At 52.0% G+C, this 22527-nt stretch overlaps 2 protein-coding genes across 3 annotated transcripts in view; both read right to left on the reverse strand.

Annotated features, from left to right (window-relative positions):
• The window catches only part of Slc8a2 (solute carrier family 8 member A2), a 28952-nt gene extending 17733 nt beyond the window's left edge, over positions 1–11219 (reverse strand). Inside the window, exons 1-3 of one of the 2 annotated variants that reach the window (XM_048431711.3) lie at positions 11079–11219; positions 7027–7716; positions 60–724 (exon numbers count right to left, since the gene is read on the reverse strand). In XM_048431711.3, the coding sequence (XP_048287668.1) occupies positions 60–724; positions 7027–7701 (1340 nt within the window). In that variant the 5' untranslated portion in view covers positions 7702–7716; positions 11079–11219. The remainder of the gene's footprint in view (positions 1–59; positions 725–7026; positions 7717–11078) is intronic. The other variant, XM_048431710.3, reaches the window with a different exon arrangement.
• A 2510-nt stretch (positions 11220–13729) lies between these two features.
• On the reverse strand, positions 13730–22294 carry Kptn (kaptin, actin binding protein). The gene is made up of 12 exons (XM_048431712.3): positions 21992–22294; positions 21391–21473; positions 21167–21251; positions 21038–21092; positions 18865–18940; positions 18683–18756; positions 18018–18127; positions 17863–17940; positions 17111–17186; positions 15966–16101; positions 15715–15885; positions 13730–14365 (listed from the first exon to the last, which is right to left on the reverse strand). Exons 1-12 carry the CDS (start codon positions 22212–22214, stop codon positions 14240–14242), a joined length of 1293 nt encoding a protein of 430 aa, XP_048287669.2. The 5' UTR covers positions 22215–22294; the 3' UTR covers positions 13730–14239.
• Positions 22295–22527: the final 233 nt, after the last annotated feature.

Below are 22527 nucleotides of genomic sequence, written 5' to 3' on the forward strand. Positions count from 1 at the left end.
GGGTCCCACTTGTAGTTAGTCCCCTTGTGGACCTGAGACTCCTGTGTACTGGGACTCACCTGTACTCATAGTCTGACCCCGCCTTGGCAGAGCCGTCCTCTGTGCGGTAGTCCACATAGAAGGTACTGTTGCCCTCACCGCCCTGGCAGGCCACTGACAGCAGCACAGACCCGCAGTTCTCCAGGCAGTGGTAGAGGCTGGGCTCAAAGAAGATGCGACTGGCGCCATCATCCTCGTCGTCGGCTGCGCCATCGTTGGCCCCGGGCCGGCGGGCTGCATCTGCAGCGTGTCTTCGAAGTACGTTGCCTGCGCCCGTCATCAGCCGTGTGGCTTGGATGCGGTAGAAGGCGCGGCTCTTCTGCTGGTGCAGCAGTGCGTAGTACTTGGCGATGCCTACCAGCTGCTCCAGGTCCTTGTCTGGGTGCTTCTGCTTCAGGTCCTTAAGAATCTGGATGACCTCGCGCCGGCTGGCGTCCAACTCACGTGCCTCGACAGGACCTGTGCCCAGCACACCCAGCTCACCTGGGACCTCGGTGCCCACGAACGTACCGTCCAGCTCGATGCTCTTGGGTGGGTCGCCCTCTGCCCCGATGATGATTCCACTGCGAGGGTCAGTGCGGTAGCGCTTGTACACGTACTTGTAGAAGAGCAGTCGCTTGTCAGCCATCCAGGCGAACACCACGCACACCGGGAAGAAGACCAGTGTCAGCAGAGCCTCCCACACCTGCGGGTGGCAGGCAGTGAGCACTCTACACACTGTCTCTCTCTCTCCTGTTCATCTCTGTTCACTTCTGTTTTTCCTATGCTCACGTTTCTCCACACATATACCCATCTATTACATCCATCCATGTGTCTACCCACCTATTCATTCATCCATCCATCTATCCATATCCACCCACCTACACATACACCCATCTATTCTATGCATCCAACCATCCCATCCATATATGTATATAGTCATCCATACATACATACATCCTCCATTTATCTGTCCATGTGTCCACACACCTATCCACCATTCCCGTCTGTCCGTCCATCCGTCCGTCCATCCATCCATCCATCCATCCATCCATGTGTGCATGAATCCACCCATACATCCACCCACCTATCCATCCTTCCCACCTATCCATCCCTCCCACCCACCCACCCATCCATCCCTCCCACCTACCCATCCATCCATCCTTCATTTAGCCACCCACCCATCCTCCAACTCATCCATCTTCCTTCTACCCAAACATCCACCACTCACACACCCATCTACCTACAAAACCTTCCTTCATTCACACATCCATTCCTCTACCAACTCAAACATTCACACACCATCCATTTCCCCACTCCTCACCAAGCACACATCCGTCCCTATTGTTGATTCCTCCTCCCTTCCTTTACTTTCTCCCCTTTCCCCACATTATGCCATCTTCAACCTGCTTAACTCTCCATCTCTGCCTCTCTGGCTGCCTCTCCTCCAGCTGGTGTTTCTAATCTTCCCTTCCTCCCTTTCATTTGAGCTTGTTACCTAGGTCCCCTTGTCTCTGTGTCTTTTTTTAAATCTTTTTTTTTCTTTGTAGACACCCTTGAAGAGTCTTTAAAGTTTTCCTCCTTTGTCCTCGCAGGAAGCGTGCCTCTCCAAATGGCACTGTGTGTGTGCATGCTCTTTGCCCGGCTCACTCTGGGTCTTCTTATCCATCTACCTGCTGAGTGCTACACCTTGCTGTGTGCGCTAGACTCTGAGACATTCTTAGCCACCACCAGGTGACAGATGTTCCAACTTGTGGTCCCAGATTCTCAGGGTCAGAGCCTGCATCTCTTCCTCCCTCTCCCTTCCATTTCTCTCCTTCTCATCTTGAAGGCCTGCTTTCCAGTCACCACTATCCCTCCATCTCCCCATACCCACTGGGGACCACAGCCTAGCTGGACTCTCCATCCTCAGAGCGTGAGCGGCTCTGAAGGGCAAGGCTGACTCTCAGGGCTCATGCCCCAAAGCTCCAGATCTGTAGCCCTCATTTACTTTCCATTCCTGAGAAGCTGCACCATGCATGCCAAGTGAGAAACAGCTCTGAAGAATCCAACAGCCATGGGGGCAGAAAATGAGGGCCACCTCTAAGCTGGAGCTGACATATGTGCCCCCAACACTCAGCATCGTCAGCCCCTGGCACATGAGGAACGCTCAAGACGTAAAATGATCTGGTCACAGTGGCACAATTTGGTGATTGTAGCAACATGGGAGGCTGAGGCAGGAAGACAGCGAGTTCTAGGCTAGCCTGGGAAACGTGTGAAATCTTTTTCAAGCCTGACACCCGGAGGTCGATTCCCTGGACCCATACAGCAGAAAGAGAGAACCAATTCTTTCAAGTTGTCCTCTGCCTACTACCTTGGCATCCATTTATCTCCTACAAATAAACACCGGGTTTAGCCACTGGGAGGCAGAGGCAGGCAGATCTCTGTGAGTTCGAGCCCAGCCTAGTCTACAAGAGCTAGTTGCTGAGAATTGAACTCAGGACCTCTGGAAGAGTAGCCAGTGTTAACCCCTGAAACATCTCTCCAGCCCCTCAAAAATATTTTTATTTTTAAGTTTTAAGAAAGAGATGGGCAGAGCAGGAAAGATGGCTCAGTGGCTGTTCTTTCAGAAGACCCAGATTCAGCTCTCAGCACCCCAGGGAGCTTTGCAACCATCCATAGCTCCACTTCTAGGGAGTTAGCTCAGGGATCTTTATTGACCAATGAAAATAACACAATAGACAGATAACCCTCCTCCATCAAAAATAAATAAATAAAATGGCTTTGTGGTAGAGTGTTTGCCTAGAATCACTGAAGGACTGAGGACGTGGCTCAGTAACAGGGCACCTGCCTAGTATATGTAAGGCCATAGGCTCAATTTCTGGTGAAAAGAAGAAAAGAGAAGAAGCAATAGAAGTATTTTCTGTTCACTACCATCACTAGTCCAATGATCTTGGGCTGACTGAGGGTATAGGCTCAGCCTGTCTGTCCCCTGGACACACACACACACACACACACAGAGGCAGTAACCAGCTAAGTGTGAAGATCTCTCTCCTCTCTCTCTCTCTCTCTCTCTCTCTCTCTCTCTCTCTCTCTCTCTCTCTCTCTGTGTGTGTGTGTGTGTGTGTGTGTGTGTGTGTATTTCTAGACAGGGTTTCTGTGTAGCCCTGGCTGTCCTAGAACTTGCTCTGTAGATCAGGCTGGCCTCAAACTCACAGAGATCTACCTGCCTCTGCCTCCCGAGTGCTGGGATTAAAGATGTGTGCTACCACTGCCCAGCTTCGTCCTAGTTTTTGAAAGTTTATTTTTAATTGAGAGAGAGAGAGAGAGAGTATGTCTGTGCAGTTGCCGAAGGAGACCAGAAAATGGTATCACATCCCCTGGAACTGGATTTACAGGCAGTTGTGAGTCACAGACTTGGGCGCTGGGAACCCAAGCTGGGTCCTCTAAAAGACCTGTGTCTCCTGTCTGGCTGTGTCTCCTGAAGGCTCTGAGACCTCACAGCTCTTCTGGGGCACAGGTTAGGCAGAACACTCACGCCACGCATGCCATCCCACTCCCCTGTCTGTGTTCACCAAAGTTGGAGTTTTTCCATTAATCAGCAGAAAACCTCAGCCTCTCCCACTTCATGTCCCTCCCTGAGTGTAAATAAAAGGTTCTTCTGGAAGGTTCTCACCTGTTAGAGGTGCCACTGTGAACAGGTGTGACGAGGTGGCCACCTCGGGACTAAGGCCCTATCTAGTTAACCCCTAGGAGAAGGGGTGCCCTTCAGAGGGCGTATGAGAAACCCCAGGGTGTCATCAGTTGGGGAGGAGGGTGTCATCCCCAATTTGGTGGTTTCAAGAAAGCCTAGGGACAGTCCCATACCATAAGGAATAGGGTGTCATCCCCAATTTGGTGGTTTCAAGAAAGCCTAGGGACAGTCCCATACCATAAGGAATAGGCCACATCCCTTCAGAACACCAGGTACTCCTGTCCCTAAAGATACTACTTATGATCGTTGGAGCACAGAGTTCAATTCTGACTTTTGTTTGTTCCTTTTCTTTTTCTTTTTTGACTCAAGAGCTCATGTAGTCCAGGGTGGTTTTGAACTCCTGATCTTCCTAAGTGTTGGGATCACAGGTGTGCATGCTCAACCCTCTTTTATGTGTTTTCTATTTTCCCTTGAGATTTTGCAGACATAAGTCACATTTATGTTTCATTTCCAGGCTCCTCTGCCTCTCGAATGGAAAGGTGTCTGATTTTTTTCTTTCTTTTTAGCCCAGCTTATTTATCTACACAGGCCCTTGTGAGGCCTCTGATCGGGATGGATGTGCCAGGCCCTTGGGAGGCCTCTGATCGGGATGGATGTACCACAGCACACACTTTTATTTGGCTCTGGGAGAGCATCCCAGCCTCTCAGTGTATACTCAATACTGACTTTTCGAGAAGCCAGTTGTGTCAACAGCTTCATTTATGGGACGCAGAGCTCCATTTACTCTGTTCCAGGCACACCCATTCAAGGTCTGCCTCCTCACAGAATGATTTAAGTTATCCTTACAGCAGCTCTAGGAACTCAATACTGGAAAGACCCGTGTACAAAAGACCTTGTCCAAGGTCATAGAGGGTTTTAGCAGAGATTGGATTTGAACCCAGGCACTTGGCTTCAGGGTCTACAAACCAAAGCCTCTTTTTCTCTTTTCCTTTCTTCCTTCCTTCCTTCCTTCCTTCCTTCCTTCCTTCCTTCCTTCCTTCCTTCCTTTCTTCCTTCCTTCCTTCTTTCCTTCCTTCCTTCCTCCCTTCCTTTCTTCTTCCCTTCCTTCCTTCTTTCCCTCCCTCCCTCCCTCCCTCCTTCCCTTCCTCCCTCCCTCCCTCCCTTCCTTCCTTTCTTTTTTATGGGTTTTCAAGACAGGGTTTCTCTGTGTAGCTTTGGAGTTTGTCCTGGAACTCACTCTGTAGACCAAGCTGGTCTCAAACTCACAGGGATCCCCCAGTTTCTGCCTCCTGAGTGTTGGGATTAAAGGTGTGTGTCACCACTGATCAGCCCCAACCCTCTTTTTCTATGGTGACCCAGGACATCCCCTTTTCATAGTTCAGATGTGAAAACCACCCAGAGAGGATATGGGTTTTGCCTGAAGTCACATAACAATTGTGGGGACATCTAGAGCCAGGCTGATCTTAACTGAAACCCGGACTCCTTGATGCTCCTGGAGGGACTCTGGCCACCACTCTGCCATCCTCCGTCTTTCCTCTGCCCTCTAGGTCACGTTTAGCTTTTACATCTCCTCCACGCTGCCCCTCCCCATCTCTCACCTACAGTGTCTAAAATTCCTTCTTCACAGCTCTCAATATATATATATCCCCCTCTCAAAACCACTTTGAGGGCTCGAGAGGTGACTCCATCGCTAACAGGCTTGCCATGCAGGTGTGAGGACCTGAGTTTGAACCTCAGAACTCCAGTGCTGGGAAGGTGGAGGCAGGACGCCTGAGCTCAAGAGCCAGCAAGTCTAGCCAAACAGCGATGTCCAGGTGCAGAAAGCGACCCTGACTCACAGAATAAGGAGGAGAACAACTAAGGAAGGTCCCGACATTGACCTCAGTATCTGCACACACATGCACATGCACAGGAAAACCTATATCACACATGCTCACACAGACTATTTTGGACCCTAAGCCGGGATGCCATCCTTTTTAAGAGAATCTGACAACTGTCTGATACACTATCCTATACTTTTTGCCAGGGATGCTAGGAAGCTCAGTGTTACAGCCACGGTTTAGGTGTAAACTCCCTCTGAAGCCTTGATTCTGTAGTGTCTTTTTTCTCCTTTTTCCTCCCTCTTTTCCTCCCCTCTCTCCCTCCCTTTCCTTTTCCTTCCTCTACTGGGGATGGAATCCAAGACTTCATGAGAGCTAGGGACATACTTTACCCCTTAACTACATCTCCGCCCCCTTTTTGTTTTTCTGAAGCGTTCTCACTGTGTTACCCAGGCTGAATTCAAACTCACAGCAATCCTCCTGCCTCAGGTTTCCTAGTGCTAGGATTACAGGCATAAATCCTGGTGCCCAGATAATCCCTGCAGTCTCCACTTTGATGCCAACCCTAAAGCACTTTTATGTCTGGGGCCTTCTTGAGCAGGATCTATTAAGTACAGGAGTTACCAGATCATGCACAGCGTGAATGAGTGAGCCCTGGGTACCGCAAATAAATTATGCATGTGCGGGAATGAATTAGGACAGACTCATGAATAAATTATGCAAATAGAGGCAGCTGTCATAGAATTGTGGGAAATAAATTAACTAAATGTTGTAAAAGAAGCTGAGGACAGGTAGGGGTGCAGGTAAAGACACTGGACGCGAAAGAGGTGGAGAATTGTGGGAATCTGGGTGTGAGCCAGGCAGCTGTGAGTTTCAAGTTTGTCTCATTGAGGAAATAAATTATGCAAAGTGGACACCAGCCTCTGCCGGTGCCCCTGCCAATTGGATGGGAGTATAAACTACAATGAATCTGAACTGAAGATGAATAATAAATGAGCCATGCAAACTGCCCGTCTCTCTGGCCCTACGGAGAGAGATAAATTATGCAGATGCGGGTACCGCAGATGCCAGTCCGTGGATATATTATGTAAATGTACCAAGTTACTCAGATCGATTAGCGCTGTCAGAACACAGGGGGCGGGGGAGGGGCTGGCCTATGCAAGTGTAGTGTGAATTATGCAAATAACGATGTCTTATTGCAAAGTCAGGAATAAATTATGTAAAAGAAGTGCTCTCAGGTAACTATGTGGCAAGCTGAGGCATGTCTTCTATGGACCTTGGGCTCTGTTAGCCCATGCATGGCTTTGGGAATTACCTTCTGGGTGGGCACAGCACTCTCTATTTGCACCTGTATCTCTGACTTGTTGTCTTCAGCTCAGCCCCTTGGTGCAAAGTGTGACTGACACAGCTGTATCTGTCACAGTGCGCGCGCGCGCACACACACACACACACACAAACTTGCACTCGCAGACACTCCAAGCCACCAGCTCCCCTGGGGTGTTGGTCTTTACTCACCTGGACCACACCTGGGGAGAAAACTGCTAGGATGAGATAAAGCCAGACGTAGGCAAAGATGCTCCAGGAGGCTGTGACGAAGAAGACCCTCAGATGCTTGATCTTACGGCTCTCGCCAGCCGGGATGACATAGACACACACAGCAATGACCACAAACATGTTGAAGGCTGCACTGCCCACGATGGTGCCGGGACCCAGTTCACCCGCCTGGAAGTTGTGGCCACAGACCTCGATGACAGACAGCAGAATCTCAGGCGCCGAGGAGCCCAGGGCCATGAGTGTGAGGTTGGACACTGTTTCATTCCAGATGCGCACGGTGCCCACGCTGGTCTCCCCGTTGGCCTTGGTGATGGTAATCTCCTTCTCCTTAGATGTGATGACCTCAATAGATGCCATAAAGCGGTCGGCAATGATGGATACGCCGAGGAACATGTAGACCATGGCCACAAAGTACACCACGGCCCTTGCGGCCTTGTCTCCCAGCGATGGGTCGTCGGGTTCCCACACAGGCAGCAGCACCCCTGGCTGGCAGCGGTAGGAACCCTGGCAGCCGCCTGAGCTGGCATCACTGTCGTTAGCAGGGGGAGGTGGCAAGGAAGGGGTTGGAGTGGCCTCCCCCAAACAGTGGGGTGCCCCCAGAAGGAGCACAACCCCCACCAAGGCCAAAGCAGCCATGGGGGTGGTAGAGTCCTGAGGGAAGGAGTAGAAGATCAGAGTGGATCAGATAGCTCCCTGTCACTTAAACGGCCCCATGTGGGCTAGGGGCGTGACTCAGGTGCAGAGCCCCTGCCTAGAATCCCCCACTGAGGGGCTGGGGTGTGGCTCAGAGACAGAGCACCTGCCTAGTATCCCCCAGTGAGGGACTTGGGATTGGACTCACTGATAGTCCACCTACCTAGCATGTAGAAGGCTCTGGGTCTCATCACCAGCACTGTCAAACAATAAAGTCCCATCTTGTTAGGCCACAACACAGGGGTGAACTGGGAACCAGCTCAGGAGACAAGGAGACTCAGGGAAACACAGAGAGATCATCACATGGGTACCCAGAGGAAAAGACACAGGAATGCCAGGACAGAGGGGCCTCGTAAAATGCTAGAAACATAACTGAATCCAAATAGTTTGGGAGCCTGCAGCCAACCATCACATACTCTATGATTCAGCAGCTCTCCTCCTAGGACAGGCTTATAAGCCTGTCTCACCAAAGGTCCCCAGGAGAATGTCCACATCAGCTTTATCTATAACAGGGCCAACCTTGAAACAACCCAGAGGTCCCTCAACTGCAGAAACAGCAATGGAGTAGTATACTGCCGTACGGAGGGTGAGAGCTATGGCGGGAGGTGATGACAGAGGGACTGGATCCTGAGACAGGGGGCTGAGTGAAGGATGCCAGGCACAAAGAACACCATGAGGCCTCTGTGGGAGTCCAGAGCTGGGGCACAGGAGTGCACTGGGCAGTTCTATTCATTTCACCTTGGCCCTTGAGGGGGCTGTGGTAGGTTCTGGGTCTGAGTGGCTATTTTTGTCTTTCTGTGTTTATGTTTTATTACATTTTATTGATTTGGGAGGGGGTGGTGGTGAGTGTGCCATGGTCAAAGAAGAGGCGTGAAGAGGGAAATGATTGTGCAAAGTTGTTCTCTGACCTCACACATGTACACAAGGGTAAGTTGATAATAAGCACCCATCAGCTCCCATCCGAACGCTCCGCAGCTCCAGTGTCAGAGGACTGAGGCCCCCTTCCTTGCCTCTCTCCCAGCCATTCTACCCTCTGCTGTTCCTTGCACACACCAGGCAAGTTTCTCCCTGGGGGCTTCAAGTCTTGGCCTTCATTATTGTCACTGTCTCTGGCTATCCTCGCCAAGATGACACACCTGCCCTTTGGAGAGGAGTCTTCCACTCAGTTCACAAAGTAGAGGATCAAGACTCAGAGAAGTGAAGCAATTTGTGCAGGTGACCCAGCATCCGCTCTCCCCACAAGAGTGCCCAAGGTCTGAGCTTCCAGGCCCGCCCTCATGTTGCTATGGTAACACAGTTGCCTATTATAGAGAAAAGGCGGGCCAGAGGAACTGTCACCTAAGCCAGCTGCTTGGGGTTCCTCCAGCCTCAAGTGTCCAAGAATTTCCACCTTCCATGGCAGTCTGAAAAGTTCCTCTGGAAGTCTAACCCACAGCCTGCCCTTGGCTCACACCCACAGACCAGGAGCAGGCTTCTCTGGGGGAGGGAGGCAGCATGTTGGCAGAACTTCCCGAAAAGGAGTGAGCAGTGTGTGCGCGCGTGTGTGTGTGTGTGTGTGTGTGTGTGTGTGTGTGTGTGTGTGTGCTGTGCGGGGGAGGGGTGACTCTTTTAAAGGGCCACTGCACAGTTAGGCCCCCAGGCAAGGCCCCTAATGATATATTTAATTAGCAGCCCCTAATTAGCAAACTCTCAGGCGTAATTATGAACCCACCAGGATCCCAAGCAGACTCCCCTTTGCTCCTCCCTCCTCCCTCTTTGGCTTTTGGGAAACAGGGAAGACCCAGAAAGTCAAGAATCCATCTAGTCACATCTGACTGCTGCTTTTGGGGAGGGTGAAAAACCTGGGAAGTCATCCAGGAAGACCAGGGTCAGTGGACTAGTGTTTGCCTGCCAGGGGCGGGGTCATCCAGTCTATTCAGTCCCTTTGCTGTCATCCAGATTTCCCTCCTCTCTTTCTGGGTCTTGGAAGAGGGACCCAGGAGAGAAAGCACTAGATAAATATTTGTGAAACTCATGGACAAGAGGCCTGAACATTGTCTGTGGCCGGGACAGCCACACTTTCTGCTCCAGGCTTCCTCCTCCGAGCCTTGAAAGCTAATCTGGGTGTAGACTCAGTGGCAAAAGGATCAGGTTGAGTCCAGGAGGAGCGGGGTGGGGGGTGGGTGGGAAGGTGGTAACATCTCAAGGCTCGGAGGCAGTGGTATCCCCAACCTGGTGGGCTGGTGGCCAGCTGGGTTAGTGGTGAGTGTTCTGTCCTGCCTCTGGGGGATTCTGGGAAGAATTCCCCCTCAATGCAACCACAGTAGAGTGAGGGCCTGGGGTGTATCCTGACTGCAGGGGCGGGGGGTGCAATGCAGAATAGGAACACAGAATTCAGAACACACACACACCGTCTGTCCCTCCATTAGCCACACAGCATACACAGGGTTGCAAACTGCAGACAGGTAAATTGAGGCTGGTAGAGGGGGAGAAAGGACTTGGTCAAGTCAGAGGTGGAACAGAAATATGTTAAGGAGTGGGACTCCTAACCCAGTGATCTTTTAAGCCATCTGGAGTTCCCACACGCCTGCCACATAGGGCGGGGACCTTGTGGGCGCGCAAAAGCTCACCCCAGCTCTGGCCCAGGTGTTGGCCAGCACCTCGCCCACCTTCCCCAGAGACCTTCATGAAGGAAGGGAAGCATCAGGCTGAGTCCCTCTGAGCCCCCAGGAGGTCTGCTTTCCCACCCAGCCTCGTAAGTGTGAAGCTGGAGGGATGGAAGTGAGACTGTAGGAAGGACCTGTCTAGCCTGACCTTAGAGCAGTGCCCAGCAGTATGAGAGTGTCTCAGAGTTGTCCAAAGAATGAATGGACAAACTGTGAGAGGTATGGGAGTCAGACTTTAGAAGGACTGGTTTAATGTTACTATACAGGTTAGGCTGTAAGCAGGACCAGCCTCAGAATGTCAGGTTTGGGAGGATGGGGAGACCTGAACTAAGGAGGGGTGAGGAGGATTTGGGGGGCACTCCAGGCCTTCGTGGGAGTCCACACTGCGGGGGATCAGCCTCCTCCAGGTCCCTGTGCATCAGGGGCAAAGACAGAGGTGTGTGGGTGTGAATTGACTGCAGGCAGAGGGAGAAAAGGGGAGAGACAGAGACCCAGGTGCCCAGAAACGGACAGACAGACATACACACACACACACATACCATACACATGGCGCACGGGGAAAGCTGGGCAGCTAGGACTCGGAGCCAGGGCTCAGGAAGCCCCTGCACTTGAAAACGCGGCACAGCCTGGGTTCCCGCAGCCCTGGGGCTCCGGGCGGCCGCGTTGGGCTCTTACCTGCCTTGCGGCCGGGCCGGTCCCTGCTGGGCCGCCGCGGTGGGCGCCTCCACCCGAGAAAGAGAGGGAGAAAGAGGAAGAGGAGCCGGGGACTGAGGGAGAACAGGGAGGAGGGAGGAGAGGGGATGCGAAGAGGGGAGCCGGGGAGGGGCCGGGAGGAGGGCGGAGCCCAGGGGAGGGGGCGGGGACAGAGGAGCTAGGGGGCGGAGGGAGGAGTCCGGGGAGGGGGGCTAGACGGAGAGGTAGGGGAGGGGGCGGGGACAGAGGAAATGGGGCGGGGGGGGGGGAATCAGCGGAGAAGAGGGACTAGATTGAAGGAGGAAGAAGCCGCTGAGGGGAGGGGATGGGACAAGGGAACAGGGGAAAGGACCACCAGGAGGTGGAAGGGAGGAGATTAAGGAAGGATGGGGTGGGGACAGGGTAGCTATGGGTTGGAGGACAGGGACAGACTGGAGGAGGGAGGAACTGAAGGAGGAGAGAGGGTGGGCACAGGGGATTTGGGGAAAGGACCACCAAAAGGAAGAGAGGCCAGAGGAAAAGAGGGAGGAGCCAGTGGAGGCTGGGCTTATGGGAGGGAGCGGAGGGGGGGCCGGAGCTCCAGTTAGTGAAACTGTTGAGGGAGGAGCCACTGAAAGGAGGCGTGGCCATAGACGCTGGGGGCGGAGCCACAGAGATGGGAGGAGGCCTTGCAAGAGAGCATGAGGAAAGAGCCCGCGAAGGGGAGTGGCCAAGGGAGCTAGGGGGCGGGGGAGGGGCCTGACAGTGGGGCTGCAGGTTGCCCCAGTATCGGGGTTCAGCACTAGATGCCAAGGACAGCGACGGAGGGCTCAAGTGCGTGCACCTGTGTCAACCCTGTTACCCCCCCCCCCATCACACATGGGCAGCATCTCGTCCATACAAGGATGCAGTCATCGCTACAAATAGCCACAGGCTGGCAGACCTGGGGGAAGGGGGGCAGGAATGTTGGGCGGCAGCTCTTCCAAGTTCACAGGCTCAGTCTGCTCAGGATACCTCACTGAAGGCAGAGAACTGTCACAGAGTGCCCAGGTACCATTGAGAACCACTCCCAAGGCCTCTACACTGCCAAAACACTCTCACAACCCTCAGAGGTAAACATTATTAGCTCCATTTTAACGTTTCAAAGGTGGGGAAACTGAGGCAGCAGGTATTAAGAGTGCAGTTCCAGACTGTATCCTTAAACCACTGCCACTGGGCTGAGGGCAAGGAAGGATCAAGGCCACCCAGTGTGATGAAACATATCTCTGATCCCAGCACTCAGGAGGCTGAGGCAGGAGGATGATTATGTTTCAAGCCATCCTCATAGCAAGACCTAGCTAAGAGAAAACAATTTGTGGGTGGGGGTTGAAGATGTGGATCAGTTGGTAGAATGGTTGCCTAACACGCACCAAGTAGTTTCATAGGGAAGTTGAGACAGGGTCTCATGTAGCTCAGTTCTGCCCTCAGTACTGTAAAAACTAGGCATGGTGGTGCATGCCTGCAATTCCAGCCATCAAGAGGTAGTGGTGGGAGGATCAGGGGTTGAATGTCACTCTTAGCTAGAGGGCAGCCTGAGCTACATGAGACCCTGTCTCAACTTCCCTATCAAACTGCAAAGTCTTGAGTCAAGTGTCCTAGGATTCAGAAGACAAGTTCCCAAGCCTACAGGTTGCTGAACACAAGTTGCACTCGTGCAAACACACACACCCGCAAGTGCATACATGCACACACCTCCTCAGAATGCATGCATCACACACCCTCACAATCCCTCTCCGGGCTCCCTCCCTCCACAGGACAGGTGGCAGGTGCTGGACGCTGGGCACAAAATGGTACAACAGGGAAAGAAGGCTGCCCCTGCCAGGAGGAGCCTGTGCCCACTGCCAGCTCTGGCGGGGCACTCTTGGGCCTGCTGCCAGGAGGGGGAAGTTCCAGCTCCCTGCAGCTTCCCACGCCTGGGTCTGGCTTCTAGAGCTTGGAGCCTGGGAAGTCAGTATCTGGTCTTCCAAGACCTGTAAGCTGCGCCTTTACAGTGAGGAGGGGGGGATCAGATTTACAGGTGGACGTCCTGATGGAGTAACTGGTACCTACCCAACACCACAAACACATGTGCCGAGGAAGCAGGCGTCACACTTAAGCCCCACCTTCAGACTAATTTGCTCTGAAACTCACCAACCCCACTGACTCTAATTCTATTCCTGGTCTGGGGTTGGGAAGGCAACAATCCTGCTGAGCTACCTTCTTCTGAGCCCTGGGCTGGAGACTCTGATGGAATCATCGGGTGATAACTGCCCTTGTCTCGCCCCTCCTGGGTTATTTAGCTGAGTTGTACCCAATACCCACCTTAGTATGGTATCTCTGTCTACACAGGTCTGACTTTGACACTCCCCACCACAGTCTATGCTCAATTCTATTCTGCTAGAAGCTAGCCTTGGCTCTTGCAGAGTCTAATCACTTATCATTTGAGACCGCCCCCTGATTGGACCAGTAACACGATCACTTCTGTCTCTGGGCTGAGGGAATCTGCAGACCCCTTACTGCATACTGGAGATACGGACCCTTCCTGGTCCAAGTTCTCACGTCCCCTTCACGGTCGATGTTACATCTGGGGTTCCTTACCCTTCCTAGGTGGAGACAATGAACCCAGAAGCCTCTGCTCAGGGTGGCCTCAGTGGCATTTGTCTGGCATTATTCTTCCCGAGTTTATTTCACCAGTGCAGAGAAAGGCTCCATAGCTCTCAAAACTGCAAACCAACCCCACACCCTCCACGTAACTTCTTTCCTTTCCTTTCCTCTGGGTCTAATGTTGAACTCTCTCTGTAGAGTTCCCCTCCTCAGTTCTTTGGGAGTGAATTCAGCAGAACTTTGGCATACAGTAAGTGCTCAATAGATGCTTGCTGGACAAAGGAAACGAGGAAGTGAGGGCAGCTTTGTTGCTCTGCATGTATGAACAAAACCTGATGGGACTGCAGGGGGTTGCTGAGACTGTCCCTCTTCAAATGGCTCAGAGAGGGGTGATCAGCTAAGGTCTCACACACACAGCAGAGTGGCTCAGGGACTCCCAGCATGCCCCTCTGGGGGAGTCTCAGGGAAGAAGTCCTTTTCTGAGATGCTTTCCCTGCATCAGTGACAGACATGAGATGCCCAGGCCTGAGAAGAGGGAGTGCTCAGGAGGCTAGGGGTTCCATAGGCCTGGGAGCCACTTTGTCTCCAAGGCCCTGCTGATGTTTCCTCTGCTCCACTTGACGACGAAGCCGGGTCAAGACCAGCTCAGAAGCCTGGATCAGGCTGTACTGTGGGAACAAAAGAAGAAGGGTAAGTGGAGACAGAGAGGGGCACACATCAGACCACACTGGGAGGTCAGAGGCTCAGCCACAGTGGGAGGGCAGAGAGGAGACCCAGGGTGTTGGCTGAGAATGGGTCTCCCAGATGGGAGTGGAGGCCAAACATGGCAGAGGGGTTTGGATTAATTTCCTGTGGGAGGGGCAAAGCTTAGACCTAAGTGGAAGGAACTGAGATTGGAAATTAGTAGAAGCGCTTGGACACATTGTGAGAGTAGCCGAAGCAGAACTGTGAGTTTTGGGATAACCTTGGCTACACAGCATGACTCAATCTCCCAGACCCACAAGCTGAGAGGACACAGCACAGTGGGTTTGACATCAAGTACCACACACATGAACAAATAAATGGGAAGAGAGGGAATGCAAAAGGAATTGGTGGAAGAGACAGATGGTGCAAAATGACAAAGGACATTAGAGACTATCTGAGGTTCCAGAGAAGCTGAGGTTAGACCACAGTGGGAAGGACAAAGGTGAGATGCTGGCAGCAAATGAGAGGTCAGCAGAGCAAGGACCACATAGAAGTGGAAAGCAGAAATTGAGGTTAGACCTCAGAGAAGCTCCCCTGGGGCTTGTGAGCTACCTACCAGCTGACAGGGTCCAGCAAGAGATTCCATTTTAGAATAAGAGAGAGGACAGCGGGGACACCCGAAATCCTTCTTGGTCTGTCTGTCTGTCTGTCTGTCTGTCTCTCTCTCTCACACACACACACACGTACACACACACATAAAATCCTCCCTGGTCTTACATACACAAACACCAAACACATACACACACACAGACCCCTGAAATCCTCCCTGGCCTTACATACACACACACACACACGTACATACACACACCTGAAATCCTCCCTAGCCTTACATATATAAGCAGGCTATGGGGGGGAAAGGGTAGGCTGTATCCAAACAGAGACACCTAGTAAACTGAAGGAGATCAGGACCAGCCCAATGGTGGGCAGATCTGCGGCTAGTCCTTGGGATGGCGTAGACACTGCAAGGCATGACTGTCCAACAGAATTTGGAAGAAATGCCTAGAGACTATGGTACTCAGGTAAGAGTAAAGATTAGAGCATGTAGCATTGCCAGATGGCATAGGTCTGTAGGCTCGGATACTCCAGGGGCTGAGGCAGGAGGACTATAAATTCAAGGCCTTCCTGGGCGAGAGTGAGAGCCTGTCTCAAAAAACCAAGAGCTAGGGGCGTGGCTCAGTGGTAGAGCCCCTGCCTAGAATCCCCCAGTGAGGGGCTGGGGTGTGGCTCAGTGGTAGAGCTTCTCCCCTACAAATAAATGAATAACAGTTAGTACCTGGAGGATGTGCACCCCTTTCAGGGATACCACGGCCAGCTCCCGCAGTCCATCCCCAGTCAGGTCCACATGGGCCATGGCAAGCAGGGGGCTGGCAAAAGTCCTTCGCCAGAGCAGACGGAAGCCTCTGCTGGCCTCAGGCACCCCGTGGTACTTGTAGCAGAGCAGCTCCTGTGGGCAGAGGGGTCAAGGTCATGCAGGCTGAGGATGTTCACTGCAGGAACAGATGACAGGCTCATCTCAAGACCCACCTGTCCATAGGTGGCCACCAGGACTTCTGGTTGTCCATCTAGGTCCACGTCAGTGACCAGGCCACAGAGGACACTGTCAAACTGGTCACTGCTGGGCAGGAGAAGTTGGTCTTCCAGGCCCTGGTTCAGAAGGTCCCTGAGGGTCCCCAATATGGGTGTAAGGGAAGGTCATATGGCAGGGCCCTGCTGCCTTTGGTTCCAGACTGTAGGTGATGCCCAACTGGCTTCCCCTGAGGTCCAGATCCACTTTTTTTGAGACATGCACCTTGGTTTTAAAGTAAGAAACTCTGAAGTCCCTACACAGGGCCAACCTGTCACTCCAGTGGATGGCCTCGTGTTCATCCTGTGGATTCCATCCTGGATGCCCCACTGTGCTCCCCCATAGTGGCTCCTGGAGACACAGTGCCCTGGTCCTTCACCCAAGTGCTTGGTGCTTACAGAGCACGGAGCACTCTGTACTTGCGTTGATATTTTCACTCTCAACCCAGAGTGTGTCAGAGCTGGGCGGAGCTAGCTCATAGGAGCTGATGATGGGAGTGTGTGTGTGTGTACACGTTTGCACTTGAGTGAGGGGGAAGGTGGAGTGGGAGAGTGGGGGTGTGGGGGCTGGGGATGTAGTTTAGTTGGTAGACTGTAGCATGAATGAAGCCCTGGGTTTAATCCAGCATGGTGGTGCATGCCTGCAATCCCAGCAGAGGTAGAGGCAGGGAAACTGAGAGTTCAGTCATTCTTAGCAGCGTAGTTGGAGGGCAGCCTTGACTTCATGAGATACTGTCTCCCCTCATCCCCAGCACACACAAAGCTGACTGTCTATTTTAGCATTACAATGTCACAATTTTGAGTGGCTTAAAATCCAAGATGGTGGGAGCAGTGACCCCACGGAAATTGCCAAGGACTACATGTCTAGGCCTTCACACCTGAGCGTCTGCTGGCACCTCTGGTCCACTCATGCCAGGGGTATGAGTTTCTCTAAGGGTAGGAAGACATAACCACCCTTAGCAAATTCTCTACAAGATCCAGATGTGCACTCACCTCTTCCCTGATCACAGAATTTCTGATCCTAACCACCCCAAAGGATTGACAAGGTTAGACCACACCACATAGATATGAGGTTGAACTACACCAGAAGCCTCAGGTGCCCTTACCAGTACACCACAGCTGGCTCTAACATGCTGGCAACAAGCAGACTGTATCCTTCCTGCTGTGGGTTGTCCTCGGTTGCTAGGGAAGAGATAGGAGTCGGAGAGCCTATGGGGACAGGCTCTTTCTTTTCCCTTTCCCTCCTGCAGTGAAGAGTGAAGCTAGACCTCAGGACAAAGATTAGAGGTTAGACTAAGAAATGACTGTGGCCAGACATTATACAGGTGTTAGATGACTATTTAAAAAAATACAAAAAGGCTAAGGTTAGAACACAATAGGAGAGACAAAGGTTAGATTAGAGTTGAAGTCTAAGGTTAGACCACACTGTGAGGATGGGGGAACCCTGTTTAGAAGGCACAGGGCAGGTCAAGGTGACTGTCAATATAGGACAGACCAAGACTGATCAAGGAACAGGAAGAAACTAGCACCTGGGGATGGGGTGAGACCATGATTGACAGAAGAGTTGTCAGTCCAGAGGGAGTGAGAAGGCTGGGGTGGGGTGAGTCAGTGTAAGATAACATGAGAAATGAAGGCTTAGACCACTAAGGGAATGGTGAACGTAGGGACAAAGCTCAAGGCGAGAACACAATGGGAAGAATGAGGTTGGATGCTAAAAGAAATGATGGGAGTCCAATCTGTGGCACAGCTTATGGGTTGGAGGGGGACAGGGGGAGCATGAGTGTGGGTTCCGAGGGTGGGGACAGCTGAGTCTGCAGAGCCCACTCTCCAGATTCCAGGCTGAGAGCAAAGAGCTCACCATCGGGGCTGGAGAGGCGGAACACGATCACTCGGGAGATGGGCCCATCCTGCAGGATTGTCCATGTCTGCAAAATCTCTGCGTGGAGAGCAGGGAGGGACTCAGGAACCTGTCCCCATTCCTGGGTTTGTCCCCGCCCCAGGCCTGACCCTCACCTTGATTCTTCTGGTCAACGTGAGCCACACGCACATAGCCACTCTGGCAGCCCAGAGCTGAGAGCCGCCGAGACGAGCCAGGCAGGTTGTGGACATCGAGCCACAGGACACTGGCGAGAGGGTGATGGATGGGTGGACAGATGGGTAGACAGCCCAGAGCCCCAGCCCGATTTCTGCTTCCCAGGAGCACCCATCCTGAAGCATCGGGACCCTGCAGCCTGATACTCTAAGGGGCCAGGCATTGCCACAAATGCTCACTGAGCCCCATTCCGCAACCAGAGAACATGCTACCTAGCTGCATTTTTTTTTAAAAGGTAGGGTCTCACACAGACCAAGCTAGCTTCAAAGTCATGACACAGTCAAGGATGAATTTGAACCCTGATCCTCCTCTCCCTACCACCTGAAGGCTGAGGTTACAGGTGTGTACTATTGTGCCTGGATTTTATGGTGCTCCAGGTTATGCAATGGAACCGAGGGCTTTTGAGCACGGTAGGTAAATATTCTACCAACGGAGTGACACCCCAACATGCTTCCTAGTTTCTCTAAGGTCGCCTCTACTGTGTATTGTACTAGGTGGCAGCCTGCTCAACCAGGCTTCTCTGCAGTCAGGGTTCTGGGCCCTTGTTTGGGTGCACACTGGGTGATTGGGAAGGGTCCCCTCCTACCTACTGGTCAGGTTCGTGAGCTCTGGGAAGAGATTTTCCACGGGCTGCTCCTCAAACTGGTGTAGCTCCTCATTCTGGGGGAACGAGAGCCGGGCTCTGAGTGAGTCATCAGGGCTCCTGCACACAGGCCACCACCGCAGCGGGGATTCCCTACCGGCCTGTGCCCGGCCTGCCCGCCTCACCTCCTTGTAGAGATGGATGGCTGGGTCATTCCCGCTCAGGAGAAAGACAGTCTCCAGTTGGCTCCCAACCTGGACTCTGAAAGCAGAGAAATCTACTGGGACGTGTGTGGGGTTGAATTCCTCCAAGGATTTAGAAATGCCACTGTCAATTTATTTTGAGATACGGTTTCATGTGCCCCAGGCTGGTGTTGAACTCATGGTGTAGTTATAGCTGACCTTGAACACCTGATCTTCCCGCCTGCACTTCCCACACCCAGACTGAATAAAAATACAAAACCCAATAACCTTTGCTGGCAAGAACCCTACCATTCAGAGACTCAGTTGAGAGCCGCATGACCTAGTACTCTGCAGACTATGTACGCCAACCCTTGAGTTCATGACTTTGAGATCTCAGAGCAGCCAGCGCAGGTGCTGGGAGCCTGCTGACAGACCCTGACTGCTAGAAGCCTCACTCCAGGAATAGGAGAGGGTCCTCAAGAATGAGTCTGCAAAATCTCGCCGTAAGGGTCGATGAGATGGTTCATTGGGTAAAGGCAACTGCCACCATTCGGGATGGCCTAGATTCGATCCCCAGGACCACAAAGAGGAAGGAGAGCCCTGACTCTTGATGGCTGTTCTCGGACTTCCACCCGCATGCTGTGGGACCCTCTTGCAAACAAGTAAATATAAAGGAATCTATCTCAGGGCTCAGAAGGCAGAGGTAGATGGATCTCTGTGAGTTCAAGCCATCCTGATTTACACAGTGAGTTCCAAGACAGCCAGGGCACAAAGTCAAAACAAAAACCCAGTGAACAAATAGGAACAGAGAGCCACACCACCAGAACCTCTTCCCTCTGGAACCCCATGATTCTGAAGCCCTATTTCTTGTCTCCTCTGCTAGACCAGAACTGTTAGAAATCTCTACCCTGACTATCTTGAATCATGCAAAGCCCGGTATCTTGAATCTTCTAGATTCCAAATCTGGCAGGGTAATGCTTGTCTGAAATCCCAGCACTGGGAAGGCTGAAGTAGGAGAATTTCAAGTCCAAGGCTGGCCTGGTCTACACATTGAGGCTTTGATTCATAATAAGGTATTCACATACATGCATGCACACCAGTATATACTTACACAAGCACATGCATGCACCCCTTATCCCCCCAAAAACTTCATTTTTATAATTCTAACTTACTAGACCAAAGATCTGGCCAATAGGACCTATAGACCAAATCCAACCCACCCACTAAGTGCTTTTTGTAAATAAAGTTTTTTGGCATAACCCCAGCCATTCATCCACAGTGTCCTGCTGTTTGTTTGCTCCAGTGACAGAACTGTGCAGCTGTGATACTAATTGTTTGACCCTCCAAACTTAGCATTTACTAACGGCTTTGACAGAAAAAAACTTGTAAAAAAAATGTTGCCAATCCTAGTGGATTTCTGAAGTCCTGGAGTAGAATCCACATGCTCTGGGATTCTAAATGGGAACCTAAATATTCTAGATGTTCTGTAGTCTACCTCCTTACAAGTCCGTCTACAGATTCTCAGGAGTTGCTGGGTTTGATAGAATCTTTGTTTGAGACAGGGTCTATATAACTCAGGCTAGCTTTAAACTCATTATGCAGCCCAAGATGACCTTGAACAAAATCTGATCCTTCTGTCCCCATCTCCTGAATGCTGGAACCAGAGGCATGCACCGACCATGACTGGCTTATATGGTGCTGGGGATGGAACCTAGAGTTTTGTGTGTGCTAGGCAAGTGTTCAGCTGCCTGAGCTTCATCCCTCGTCTTCAACTGCACCTTTTAAGTCTGGAGACCTCAGGGCTTATGACTCTTGAGAATGATCCCAGGTCAGGGAAGTAGAGATCCACAGCCTTTGGAGTTGAGTTCTAGGTGCTCAATTAACTCTCTGACATGAGCTACCTGACAGGTGACAATGTGGTGGCTCTCTAGTCATCCTGGCTGCATTCACTCCAAAAAGCACCATCAGAACCAGACTGGTGATGGCAGGTATATGGGTTCCAGTCTGCTATCGAACTATGAAACCCCACTTCTTGATTATACTTTCCATCACTTCTTGGGCCCCTAACAATACCTGTTTCCACCCAACCCTTAGTCTGTTAAAACTCTTTTGTCTTTCAGATAGGGCAAAAGCCTCAGAGGAAGGTGGGAAAGCAGGGGTGCCCATGGTCACTCACTCTGCGTGGCACAGCTGGAAAGGGGTGAACTGGAGTTCCAAATTCAGGCAGCTCTCTGCAGAAAGGACACAAGCTGAACCCAGAAGCACCTGCCAGCCCAGTTCACCCTCTCCCCAAGGCTCTACTCACCTGCAATAGAGTCCAGGTTGTATTCTGAGCCAGGTTCATAGTCACAGTAAATGTTAAGAAAAGGACTGCCCTTGTCTCCTGAGTCCTAGGGGTGGAAACTGCCCTCAGGAGAGGTAGAGGAGGTGAGAGGCATTTGGAGCAGATTCAGGGCACTCGGGGGAGACTTGGTGGGATTCACTGTGACTAAGGAAGAGGGTGTGGACAGGTGGAGGGCGCTGTGGTACCTTTATAAATGTGATGCCCACAACCAGTCCTCGCTTTGGGGGTGACTTGTTGAAAGTGTCGATGGAGACGATCTCAGCATCCACTACGAGAGGAGTTCAAAGTTCACCGATCGCTCCTGAATCACACTGACTTCCTACATTGTAGTAAAACCTTTGGGTCTGCGAGAGTCTTAACCACTTTTAATTACCGTGACCTATGATCACCAAGTACCAGGCTGTTAACCTTTATATTTGCGGAATCCTGGACCCTAATTACTTCAGACCCTGACGACCCCTGTATCGTAACCTAATGATTACCAGGGTTTAGTTTAGTTTTTTTTTTTTTCTCTTTTTCTTTTTTTTTTCCCCTCTCTTGAGACAGGGTAACTCTGTGTAGCCCTGGCTGTCCTGGAACTTGTTCTGTAAACAAGGCTGGCCTCGAACTCAGAGATCTGACTGCCTCTGCCTCCTGAGTGCTGGGATTAAAGGCGTGTGTCACTACCGCTGGGCTTTTGATTACCAGTTTTAACCCTGACCTCGCATCACAGTGACCAAAGACAGTCTCAGACTCCCCTGCAACACCAGACTCCAGTCCCGCCCCCGACACCACAGCGCCACGCACCGGGGATATAGTTGAATTGCAGTTCTTTGGCCACAGGCCTGATTTTCTGTCGGAGGTCTTGGTAGCGGAAGCCGAGGACCTTGCCTTTAAGTGTGGCGGCTAGCAACTCCCCACGACCGTCTGCTCCTCCTGCAAGCCCGTACACGTTGCTCTGCGACGAGAACCGTGTGAAGCTGTCCTCGCGGAGTGGACAGGGTCCCGCCGCCACGGCCGCCTCCCCCATCCCGATCTTCCGTGGTTAGTCCCAGCTGGCTTGTTGCTCCCCAACCTGCCCGGGAACTGCCACTCGCGCACACTGATGACGTCAAGAAGCCGCCATCGCTGCCCTCTCCTAAGCGGGAGCCCGGCTTCCTTCCTGGGCGGCCCAGACAACGTTGTCTTTCTGCGCCTGCGTGCTCTGTTTTCTCCCCATTTCCTAGCTAAGGAAAGGCTCTTATAGGATTTGACATGGGAGAAGGGAACCGCTTCTGGCCATTTTTGTAAGCGTTGTGGAAAATAGAATAAGAATCACCATGATCATCACCGTGTGTGTGTGT

Source organism: Myodes glareolus, chromosome 1 (assembly GCF_982192425.1).
Source record: "Myodes glareolus chromosome 1, mMyoGla1.1, whole genome shotgun sequence".
In the NCBI taxonomy this organism is placed as follows: Eukaryota; Metazoa; Chordata; class Mammalia; order Rodentia; family Cricetidae; genus Myodes; species Myodes glareolus.

Bases quoted from the DNA above. Each gene is read 5' to 3' on its own strand.
- Kptn (XM_048431712.3), bottom strand. From the start codon at position 22,214: ATGGGGGAGGCGGCCGTGGCGGCGGGACCCTGTCCACTCCGCGAGGAC. The intron at 18,757-18,864 runs GTGAGGCGGGCA...TCGTTCCCCCAG, and splicing joins CCATCCATCTCTACAAGGAG to AATGAGGAGCTACACCAGTT. The intron at 17,941-18,017 runs GTGAGGGTCAGG...CTCTCCACGCAG, and splicing joins CGTTGACCAGAAGAATCAAG to AGATTTTGCAGACATGGACA.